Below are 12,549 nucleotides of genomic sequence, written 5' to 3'. Positions count from 1 at the left end.
ATCACTACAGTACAAAGACAGACAGGTCATAATTTCAATATGGTTTATTTCATCTTGACCTAATGATGTGTCATATTGTCCATTAATAGAGTTATGTAAACTTGGATAGTACGCAGGTATTATAGCAACAACACGTTTGAGTAGTTACATTATTCATACAAGCTGAACGGTACACTAGAATTACATGAAACATGAAGAGGCTGCTCACATCTCCTGTAAAGGCAAATGAGTCTCTGAGTGGATCAAAGTCCAAACATTTCAAATCATTATAAAAAGTCATTTTGTAGACTCCAAAGCGGATGGAGGTGGATGATCTTCAACAGCAAAGACGATAACAGTCTGAGCAGCTCTGAGAAAGTAGTAAAACTTACCTTCACATGTTAACACTGCAAGAAATAAACCTCTGTTAAAATGACTTGAATTCAAAATAAAATAAAATTGGACTAGTTTTAGGTTTTTTTTTGACATATTTTTGACCCAACCATGAAACATAAAATTTGGTAAGCTCATTTCCTTTGAGACAAGCAAAGCATTCAAACAAACTGAGTATTATATGGCCATAAAAACTGTCATTTAACTGATGAATAAATAAAAAAATGTATTTAATTCAACAGGGAGAGTCCAGTGAAGGCACCAGACTCTTTCATGAGCGCCCTGTTCAAATATAGAACAAAAACGAACAAAAACAAACAAAACCTACCTGCATATGTCCATTTAAAATAATAAAAACAGGATTATAAATGTTTATCACCAGATTATTAAAGTGCATTAGTGGCACCAGCATTTCCAGCTTGTTCTTGAAATGTTTATTTTTGGGAAGCAAAATAACCAAACGTTTTTTTGTTTTGTTTTCCCATTTCTCCATTTTACCGCCAGAATATAGAAAGGCTGCTTTAAAAATAAATTTTCTATAATTCAGTTCAACAGGATACAAGATGTGTGCTGTATAAATAAATTTGTTTGGCTCGTTTGAAAGGTTCCTCAGCGTGAATAGTTTGGAACTGGATCTCATTTTTTAAAAGAACTGAATGTTTTTTGTGCTAATTTTGATCCTGATTAACACTGAACCCGCAGAAGAATCAGCCCAGGAGCAGAGCAGGCGACACGAGAGAGGATTTGTCTATAATAAAACGAACATTTTGATTTTAAACTGTTAAATAATAATTCTAAAATATATAGTTTTAAAGGATACGTTTTTGTTTGTTTGTTTTTTTTTTACACGCAGCACAGTCAAATCCAATCTGCTTCAGACGCTTCAAGAGGATTTCATGATCTAATGATTTAAAATCTTCAGTTAAATCAATAAACAGAGCGACAGGATCTCGTTTATCATCAAGGACTGAGAAAATGTTATTTAAAACTTGCGTCGTTGCCGTGACAGCAGTCTGATTGGTAAAACTTCATAAAGGAGCATTTCATTTATTTATGCAGGTAAACTGTGACTTGATTTGTAACTAACTTTTCTAAAACTTTTGCAAGACGATGTAACTTAGATATTGGCCGGAAATGATTAAAAGCATCACGTATTTGCTCTTTAAAATTTACAGCAGCTGAATCTAATAAAATATCAGTTGGTAAAATAGCGGTAATGATTATTTACGCTTATATTTGTCCCAAAACATGAGCCGTTTTCCATGATTCTGGTGTAACTGATACGTTAAAAATATGTAAAAACAGGTTGAGTTAAACACGGAGCAGCTGGTGAAAAGTCTTGGTGCGTAGGAGGCGGAGCACTTGTCTAAAAAATAAAGGAAAACTCCCGCTCGCCGTCTCACTCTTAATGCAATTTATTCCATACAACGTTTCGCTCGCTCTAAATCAAAGGACCGCCCCCTTTAGTTTAATCAACCAATAGTCGTAAGACACATATATTCACAATCAGACCCCAAAATCCCCAAATATCTGCGTTTTTTCTGATCGATAATAGGGGCTGAAGTACGGGTCAGTAATGTGTCTAAGACTTGGTTCTGAGCGGGATCTTACAGAGTCTCGGGAATCTGGCAGACGGACCGAAGAACGTTTTGCCTTTTTTCTGTTCTGTTGATGAAGATCCATTTATTTTTTTAAGAAACGCAGCCCAGTCCAGATCTGACAGTCGTGTGCAGTTCTGTGTGATCCTGAAGTCGACAGGTTCCACAGCAAAAGGAAATTTAACTGTCAATTTTTGAACAAAAATTGAGACTGAACCAGAACTAGACGAGGACTAGACGAGGACTAGACGAGGACTAGACGAGGACTAGACGGGGACTAGACGGGGACTAGACGGGGACTAGACGGGGACCAGACCGGGACCAGACCGGGACCAGACCGGGACCAGACCGGGACCAGACCAGGACCAGACCGGGACCAGACCAGGACCAGACCAGGACCAGACCAGGACTAGACCAGGACCAAACCAGGACCAGACCAGGACCAGACCAGGACCAGACCAGGACCAGACCAGGACCAGACCAGGACCAGACCAGGACTAGACCAGGACCAAACCAGGACCAGACCAGGACCAGACCAGGACTAGACCAGGACCAAACCAGGACCAGACCAGGACCAGACCAGGACCAGACCAGGACCAGACCAGGACCAGACCAGGACCAGACCAGGACCAGACCAGGACCAGACCAGGACTAGACCAGGACTAGACCAGGACCAGACCAGGACTAGACCAGGACTAGACCAGGACCAGACCAGGACCAGACCAGGACCAGACCAGGACCAGACCAGGACCAGACCAGGACCAGACCAGGACTAGACCAGGACCAAACCAGGACCAGACCAGGACCAGACCAGGACCAGACCAGGACCAGACCAGGACCAGACCAGGACCAGACCAGGACCAGACCAGGACTAGACCAGGACCAAACCAGGACCAGACCAGGACCAGACCAGGACCAGACCAGTACCAGACCAGGACCAGACCAGGACTAAACCAGGACCAGACCAGGACTAGACCAGGACCAGACCAGGACCAGACCAGGACTAGACCAGGACCAGACCAGGACTAAACCAGGACCAAACCAGGACCAGACCAGGACCAAACCAGGACCAGACCAGGACCAGACCAGGACTAGACCAGGACCAGACCAGGACCAGACCAGGACCAGACCAGGACCAGACCAGGACCAGACCAGGACTAAACCAGGACCAGACCAGGACTAAACCAGGACCAGACCAGGACTAGACCAGGACCAGACCAAGACCAGACCAGGACTAGACCAGGACCAGACCAGGACTAAACCAGGACCAAACCAGGACCAGACCAGGACCAGACCAGGACCAGACCAGGACCAGACCAGGACCAAACCAGGACCAGACCAGGACCAGACCAGGACCAGACCAGGACCAGACCAGGACCAGACCAGGACCAGACCAGGACCAGACCAGGACCAGACCAGGACTAGACCAGGACTAGACCAGGACCAGACCAGGACCAGACCAGGACTAGACCAGGACTAAACCAGGACCAGACCAGGACCAGACCAGGACTAGACCAGGACTAGACCAGGACTAAACCAGGACCAGACCAGGACCAGACCAGGACTAGACCAGGACTAAACATGTTGAATCAGTGTTTGAGTTTTGTTCAGTTAAAATCTGGATCATTCTTCCTGAAGATGTGACTCAGACCTCGACTTTGACAAAGTTTAAATCCAGACTCAAACTGTTCTGTTTATCTGTGAATGAGACTGAAAGGGGTTTATTCTGCACTTTTCTCCTTTAATGTTATTTCTATGATGATGATTTATGTTTTGATTTGTTGCATTAATTAATTGTTTAATGTCTTTATCTTTAATTTGTTATCGTGACAGACCTATTATTGGCTAAATGAAGAACATAAACCATATATTAAACCATAATGTGAAACCTTCCAAGCAAAGAAATACTATTTTTATAAGACGAGCAGATAACTGACCGTCTATAAAAATAAAAATAAACGTACTTACATCTTCAATAATAAAACTAATATTCAAAATTCAAGCCATTTTAACCAGTTTTCTGTTTACGAGGTGACGCAAAAACAGAAAAGCCGTAACACTGGAGCTGCTGGAGGTGAATGTGTTTGGAAGAGCAGCACGAATAAAAACAACAACGTCTCGTCTCTTTCAATAAAAACCATCAGTGTGATGGACTGAAACACATTATTATTGCAGCCTTTACATGCTCCTGCTACTCAGACCAGCGCCAGGCAAAAGGACAACAATCTGAATGCAAAAAGATGAAAAAAAAAACCCTCAGAAATAAAACTACTGCAGTTTACACGTGTGACGATTGTATATTTTATATTGTCCTCTGCCTTAAATCGTCACCCAGCACAGTCTTTGCTTCAAAAGTTCTTGTGAATGATCGTATTGCTTTTGTTTGTCAACTTTTAAAAGGGGCTGCACCAGATTTTGGACAAGTTTTCAAACAGTGACAGAAGAAGGAAGTTCAATTTAAACTTCAATTCTTCCAGACGTTGAGCTATTAAAGTAAACTTATTCTGCAAAATCGACTTTTTTTGAGCTTGTTGTAGCCGTTTCCCCTCAACATTTACTCATCTGAAGTTGTTTTTTGGACCGATTCGTGCACGTTTGAGCAATATTTAAAATCATTCTGCTGATCCACCTCCGTCCACGCCCGCCGCTCTGTATTTACTTTGTTCTACCAGTTTTATTTTCTTGATATGTGCAGGATTTGGCGGCGTTGCGATGTCATTTTGGTACAAATCAAATAAAACCTGCTGCTCGCTTCTGTGACCAGTTTTCTAACGCTGTAAAGCAAACCGACGTGTTTCTTTTAGGTCGTTTTAGATGAATATTGCAATTTAAAATGTCCAAATTGTAACATAATGATCCAAAAGTGTCATAGATTATAGCTATAGCGCAGAAACGAGCACAATAGGTCGTTTTTTAAGTAAATTTCACAACTTTCAGAGGGAAATGAGTGCCCTTAAGTGTGCATTTGTTCCATTAAAATATAACAATAAGACAAAATGTGTGATCAGAGCGCGGCAAACGGGGAACCATCTCGAAATCTTGAGTCTTTTGTGCAGGTTGTGAAGCGAATGATGCTAAAATCTACCAGAGCGCAGTGGAGCGACGTTGTCATTAACAGCTGCTTTTACGATAAAATCTACGGGTGCAGAACCTGGTACAGCCCCGTCACGTCACGTCACGTCTTGCATTTCCGTTCTAGTCCTTACGGTAGCGACATAACGTCTGCGTAATCGTCTACGAGTTCAGATGGTCCACTTGGATGGTGGACGTCGACACAGTGAGGCACAGGTCTTTATGCGCCGTGATTTCAGACACGTTCACGGGTTTGTACTGAATGTCACTCGCCGCTACCGTCTTGTACTGGTGAATATCGAAAGGGCAGGGCACGCTCTCCGTTTGCTGATAACTACTCGGCGCCTGCCCCCCCTGCTGCGCTCCGCCGCCGGCTCCCGACGCCACAGGACGACTCGGCGACGCCTCCTCCGGTTTTCCCTCTTCTCGGACGCCCCGGTTCTGCTGGTTAGCTTGTCCGGCGGCCGCAGATGCTAACTGGTCTGCGCTGTGTTTCTCCATGTGTCTCACCAAATAGGTCTCCTGGGATGAGGGGAGGACAGGTAGAGGGGAGACAGTGGACATGTGACTACACGGTGTATTGTAGTAGCTCCCGGCTGAGTGATGCCAGTGAGGCGACTGATAGTGTTTCATGTAGCAATTCTGTTCATAAACCGATAATTGTCTTACTGATGTGTAGGAGCGGTTGCAGAGGCCACAGGAGTAGATGCGGGCGTGTTTTACAGTGTGCGTCGCCATGTGGACCTCCAGGCTGGCCGCGTCCACGTAGCCCTTGTTGCAGTTGGCGCACTTGTACGGCTTGTCCTTGTTGTGTTGGCGTCGATGGGACTGGAATGAAAACGGTTATTGGAGAGAAAACGCTGAGAAGAATGCAAAAAAAGTTTCAAACGCAAATGCAAATAGATAAGATAGATAGATATCGGAGACGTGGAGGGGGTTACATGCATTTTTTTTGTTAATTTTTGGACGGAGGATTCGTTCAAACCTGTAAATTCGAGAGCTGTGTGAAGGATTTCTCACAGCCGGGGTGGGTGCATTTGTACGGCCGGTCTCCTGTGTGGATCCTGCGGGAGAAAAGTAAATACTGTAAATGTCAGACTGTAGAGCGCGCCTGAATATGAGCCGCAGGTTTTTGTGTTGTAACATGTGACATTTGCACAGAAAGACGCTACACAGAAGGTTTTTTTGGTTTTAATTTAGGAACTTTTTTAATTTAGGACTTTTTTTCTTTTTTCTTTTTTAACTGTCTGAAAAGCAGTTCAGTTCATCTTTCCCCATGTCTCACTTTTGCATTTACTGTTAGAGCGCCCCCCTGTGGCCGTTAGGCAGTAAAAAAATCTATAAATTAGTCGCACTGTTGTAAAAGCCGCGGGGTTCAAAGCGTGGGGAAAAAAGTAGCGAAATTTACGGTAATAAAGACCAAAACTGTGGCTAAATGTCTGGATATTTCATGTTTTTATCATTGAAAGACAAAGACTGTTTATATAAATGGACGTAGCTAATGCACTAGCTGCGCGTAACAAACAGGAAGTGATCATGTGTGCGATTCCTGCTCCATCGATTCTCGCTCCAATTCACTTCCTGTGTAAAAACCGTGTCCTCTCTCTCTCTGTCGTTGCTAAGTGCTCAGCTTCTAAGGAAAAGATGGATTTGATGTTGTAGATTAAAGCAGGACTAAAGCGGGACTAAAGCGGGACCAAAGCAGGACTAAAGCAGGACTAAACCAGGACTAAAGAGGGACTAGACCAGGACTAAAGCAGGACTAAAGCAGAACTGAACCAGGACTAAAGCGGGACTAAAGCAGGACTAAAGCAGGACTAAAGCAGGACTAAAGCAGGACTAAAGCAGGACTAAAGCAGGACTAAAGCAGGACTAAAGCAGGACTAAAGCAGGACTAAAGCAGGACTAAACCAGGACTAAACCAGGACTAAACCAGGACTAAACCAGGACTAAACCAGGACTAAACCAGTTGAATCAGTGTTTGAGTTTTCTGCAGTTTAAACCTGGATCTTTCTTCCTGCAGATGTGACTCAGACCTCGAGTTTGACGATGTTTAAATATTTGATTTACTGGGATTTAAATCAACTATTTGTACAAAATATGGTTCAAATGCTGCTCAATTTTAGCCAAGATTAACTCAAATATTCCTTTTTGTTTAAGTTGACAAAGAAAAACTAAAACTGCATTCTATTTGTTGATCAATATAATAAATACGTCTTATAAAACAAGAAAAAAGTTTCTCACTGAAAAGCCGCCAATTTTTGGACTGAATTTAAACTAATCTAATATTGTACCTTTATTCTTTGTGTTTAATGGTGGAAGAAATACTCAATTCTGTTAAGTAAAAGTACAGATAAAGGAGCAAAAAACATTCATGTAAAAGTATCACATGAAAAATCTACTTAAGTAAAAGTATTAAAGTATTAAAGCTCCAGTTTAAAATGTTCTTAAACAGCAAAAAGTAAATATTTCATGTAGATTTTGAGGCATTTTAAAGCTTCAACTGTAGTGATTTTGTTAAAGATTTTAGCTGAATTTTGGACAATTGAGCAAACAAAAATATATAAATTAAAAAGTACAAAAAACCCCAACAATATGTCAAATTATAAACATGTTAAAAATAAACCCTCAGACTTTTCAGAAGGTTTAAAACAATCATCAACACTTTTACTTTTCAGTCCTGTTCAAAAAATGTAGCGGAATAGAAAGTACAGACACTGCTCTCAAATGTAGTGAAGTAAAAGTAAAAGTATCTACTGTAAAACGCACTTAAGTAAAGTACAGATACCTCAAATTTTACCTAAGGACAGTACTTTACGACTTTTACTCCGTCACGTTCCACCTCTGCAGATTAAACTTCTTTACTTTTACTTTTATTACAAACAAAAACAGGTAATTCCTCCAAAATCCCATCACGTTTCCCGTCGTATCTCTTTCCGTGTCACTTAACCCGACCACAGAAGGCCACCCCCCCCCCCCACGCCCCTACGAGGAGTACCTCACCCCGGGGCGCGTCTCTGACCTGTTGTGCTGCTGGAGGTGGCTGAGTTGTCTGAAGGACTTTTCGCAGACGGTGCAGGCGTACGGCTTCACTCCGGTGTGGATGCGGAAGTGCTGGGCCAAGTAGCTGGAGTTGGCGAAGGACTTTGTGCAGTGAGGACATTTATGCGGCTTCGACTCCGTGTGGTTCCTGCGGGTGGAGGAAAAGTTCGATGAAACGTGACGTCGTAAAAAAAAAAACACGGACGCAACACGATTAAAATAACGGTTTTGCTTAACGACAACGCAACAAAAAGAAATGCAAGAGCGAATTCACAATATTGTTCCATTTCGGGCGATAAAGGCACACTATGTAACTTTTTCGGAGCGTTCAGCGGTACAGCTTTAAATTATCTCCATGGAAACAAGCGGGCGACGCTGCCAAGTCAAGGTACAGGTCAGATCTGCGCAGAGGCGACTCCGCTCACATATTTCAAGGTGTTTTTTTTTTTTTTTGACCGAAACAAAACACCTGGAATTGGAGAAATGCGAGTTTTTGGACGAGTTTAATGCCACACTAAGGAACATTCCAGGCGACGTAGCGACGTTTCCATGGAGACAAGCTGACCGTGAACCGCCCACTAGAAAAGTTACGCGATGTACTTTTAAAATTAGTGGAATTTTCAAAGATTTTTAGGTTTTTTTCCAACTGGTTTAAGGTATTTTTTTTTTTTTTTTTCCAAGATAATAGATTTTTATTTAAAAAAATGACTAAATGCAACTGAAAATAAGAATATTATGAATTCAGCGCTTACCCTTTTGCACAAAAAAACACAAAATGCAACACTATGCAAATACAACAGGAGGAAAGTGACAGTTGTGCTCATCATTTTTACAGAATTAACATAAAAATGATGTGAAATATTGACATTACAATGGGAGAAATTAAAAGCACAATGATTAAAATTAAAGGGCTCGTATTACGCCGTTTTCTGACGCGTTTTAATGTCGTTTCCTCGTCACAAACAAACCTGGGGTCGCGTTTCCGAGGAGGTAACAACATTATAACGTGATTTAAACCTCAGGAGAGTCAATTTTGCGTAATATCCAACCTTTAGCGTCAATTTTCTGGAAAAAGCGACATGTGTAAATTGGCAGAACAGAACAGAAAGCAGAGGATGGATCACAGAAAAGCACACAGCACACGTAATAAACATGATTACAAACATTACCTGGAGCCTGCCGTGCAATAATGTTTAAATTAGCTGCGTTTTGCACTAAATGGCTTCAAAAAAAAGAGGCAGTTTTGAAGCAGGCGGCATGCGAGCCAACACAAAATGGGCACGATCGATCCCAGAGGCAGAAAATGAGGCGCGGTGGAGCTGGGACTTGGCAAATGGAGGTGACAGAGAAATAGAGGTGGGAGATATGTCCAATATACGCTCAAAATTCTAATATTATCCCCAAAAAGAGGAACGTGTAGCCTTCTCATTGTTTATTTTTGGGGTTTTTTGTATTTACAGTTTAACGCTAAGCTCCTCTCTTCTCTCTACGTATTTAGTTTTATTTATTTTTAATGGAAAAAAGTGGGAAAAAACCAAAGATATGCTATTTTATCTACTAATTGTGCTTTATTATTGCACGATTCCATATGAAAATAATACAAAAAATGGGTAAAGTAATATTTCTGTACGATTTCTGGAAATATTCAGCGGTTTTCTTTAATCTAAAATCCAAAACCACTGTCGCCAAAAACATAGGCCAGGGGAGAACTCATATTTTGATCGTATCTTTCCTCCACAAACTGATAAATAAAATAAGAACAATTATAACATTTTAACTGGGGATTGGTGAAATGGCAGATCCAGATCCAAATTTTGATTTCACCACAATTTATGTAAATGGTATTTTTCCTATTTACTTTAAGAAGTTTAAAAAAAAATAAAATAAAAAATCTGGTTCTTCTGAAATGTTTAACTTCTCTGTGATTGGTTGAATCCAGCTGTCACTCACTCTGAGCCTCAGACGAACCAATAAGAAGTGGTGAAAAACAGACGGCTGTATTCAATAGAAAAAGTGGATCATGTTGTGGGGATTTGACCAAAATGGCAGATTTTTTTCAGATTTTTTGGTTCTGGAGGTAAAGTTTACATGATTTTTTTCCCATAGACTTTTTAGAATTGTTAAAAAAAATAATCAAAATAATAATAAATTGTTACAAAATAGTAAAAAATAATAGTAAAAATAGTTAAAGTAGTTAAACATAATAAAAAAAAATTATAAAATAGTAAAAAATAATAAAAATATAAAATAGCTCCAAAATAGTTTTAAAAAATTCTAAAAAGAAATAAAAAATAGTCACAAAAGAGTTAAAAATACAAATAAAAAAATAATAAGTAATATAAATACTAAAACATTTTTAAAAACTAGTTAATAGGTACATGCTAACCAGCTACATGCTAACTCATATCCATAACACTGTTGTGTTTTAAATGCACTTTATGGAATTAAGACAAGATTCAGATACATTTTTTAATAACTTAGCGGTTACAAAGTTTTAAATAAAAGCATGGGTCTTGTCGTCATAATTGTTCAGGCCCCTAACGGGTGCTCTCACAGCTGTTAGCATCCTGGCTAACTCTCTTTGTTTCCCTTGTTTGCTTTGGGTCTGAGGTTGAAGTTATAGATGGGAGATAATTGATGTTTAAGACCTCCATTCCTGTTCAAAGTGGATTGTCGCTTCTTTAACTCTCCTCTCAAACCATTTTTCTTTGTCTAAATCAAAACAATAGCGATAGCCGTTATGCTAACAGCCGTTTTAAAAAAGTATAGGTCTTGTCGTTATTAGCTGAAAGCAGATTAGCCCTGAGCAAACTATGGAAAGTCTATGGGAAAAATTTATGAGAAATTTACTTCTTGAACCAGAGGGTGGGTGGTCAAAGTTTTGCTCCGTAATCCCTGAAAATATTTTGAGATACTACTTAAAGGTCCAATATTACGCAAAATGGACTCTCCGTTTCCTCCTCAAAAACACACTCAAAGTTGTGTTTTGTTTCATTCACACATGTTTGAGTCACACTTTATTATTAGTCTGTTACATCTCCAAGCCTCAAAACGCTCTGTTCCACCTTGTGATGTCATCAAGTGGTAGATTTCACATTAACAGCTCCTTTTAGCTCAGTAGAGATACGAAAACCCAGGGCTTGAAGTCATCGAAATGATTCTCGTGAAGGTTATCGAGTTTCGAAAGCACTTCCTGTATCACCGCATGATGACATCACAAGGTGGAACGGCGCGTTTTGAGTCGTGAGACAAGAACTCCGCCTAAATCTGCGGCGTTTGTGCGTTAAAACATGCGTGAATGAAACAAAACAAAACAAAAAAACAACAACTCCGGGTGTGTTTTCTGACGAGGAAACGACATCGAAACGTCGGAAAATACGGGCGCTTTAAGTCGATATCGCCCACCCCTACAGGAAAGATGGAGGGAGATGGCGGAGGAGGGGTAAGTGAACAGCGTTAGGGGGGAGTTTCTGCAGTACCGTGTGTGCTGTTGTAAGTGACTGAGTTGTCTGAATGATTTCTGGCAGTAGGAGCACGTGTACGGCTTTGCTCCGCTGTGGATGCGGGTGTGCTGGGCCAGGTAGCTGGAGTTGGCGAATGACTTGGAGCAGTGCGGACACTTGTGGGGTTTGGCCTCTGTGTGCGACTTGGAGTGGATCTGCATGTCAGACTTACTGAAGAAGGTCGCCGCACACATCCGGCACCTACAGGCGAAGAAGACACAGAGATGGAGGACGGGAAAGAGCCAGAGGAAAGACCAGGGACCACAACAAGAGGAGAAGAGCAGCCGATAGGGGCGGGCGATATATCATGAGTCTACACAAGGTCCGTATACAGTTTTAAAAAAGAGGTACTGCGGAACTTTTCAGGCGGAGGGTCCGGTATCTGCTGGTATCTGCTGGTCTCCATGGAGATGTTGTCACGTGATGGTTTTAACAGTGGTCAGATTAAGTTAAGATTGAGTTAATATATTGATTTATTTCAATATATGATCATTTTTAGGGATCAATATTTATCGTGGGGATTTTTTCTTTGATTAAGTTATTTTTTCTGCATTTTTTAAATATTATTAGTTTTTTTTTTGGTGGGTCAAGTAGGCCTGTCATGATAATTACTATATTCACTTATCGTTCAGTATATATTTAATTTTATAATATATTTCGGTGATCAATATTTATCATGGGGATTTGTTTGATTTGGTTATTTTTTCAGCATTTAAAAAAAAAAAAATATTAGTTTTTTTTTTTGGTGGTTCAAGTTATTTTTTCTGCATTTTTTAAATTTTATTTGGGTTTTTTTTGGTGGTAGCAGTAGGCCTGTCATGATAATTACTATATTCACTTATTCAGTATATATTTATTTAATTTTATAATATATTTCGGTGATCAGTATTTATCATGGGGATTTTTTGTTTGATTTGGTTATTTTTTCTGCATTTTTTTAATTGAATTTATTTTTTTGCGGT

General features: G+C 40.6%; 1 protein-coding gene across 3 annotated transcripts in view; it reads right to left on the bottom strand.

Annotated features, from left to right (window-relative positions):
• Positions 1 to 29: 29 nt before the first annotated feature.
• The window catches only part of LOC117383353 (zinc finger protein 384-like), a 28,659-nt gene continuing 16,139 nt past the window's right edge, over positions 30 to 12,549 (bottom strand). The window contains exons 7-11 of one of the 3 annotated variants that reach the window (XM_033980513.2): positions 11,564 to 11,788; positions 8,065 to 8,232; positions 6,028 to 6,106; positions 5,712 to 5,870; positions 5,057 to 5,564 (exon numbers count right to left, since the gene is read on the bottom strand). In XM_033980513.2, coding sequence (XP_033836404.1) covers positions 5,205 to 5,564; positions 5,712 to 5,870; positions 6,028 to 6,106; positions 8,065 to 8,232; positions 11,564 to 11,788 — 991 coding nt within the window. In that variant the 3' untranslated portion in view covers positions 5,057 to 5,204. Of the gene's footprint in view, positions 5,871 to 6,027; positions 6,107 to 8,064; positions 8,233 to 11,563; positions 11,789 to 12,549 lie in introns of all 3 variants that reach the window. The other 2 variants (XM_055227682.1, XM_055227681.1) reach the window with 2 other exon arrangements.

The sequence above is a fragment of the Periophthalmus magnuspinnatus genome, chromosome 16 (assembly GCF_009829125.3).
Source record: "Periophthalmus magnuspinnatus isolate fPerMag1 chromosome 16, fPerMag1.2.pri, whole genome shotgun sequence".
In the NCBI taxonomy this organism is placed as follows: domain Eukaryota; kingdom Metazoa; phylum Chordata; class Actinopteri; order Gobiiformes; family Gobiidae; genus Periophthalmus; species Periophthalmus magnuspinnatus.
This window is presented reverse-complemented; position numbering and strand designations above follow the sequence as displayed.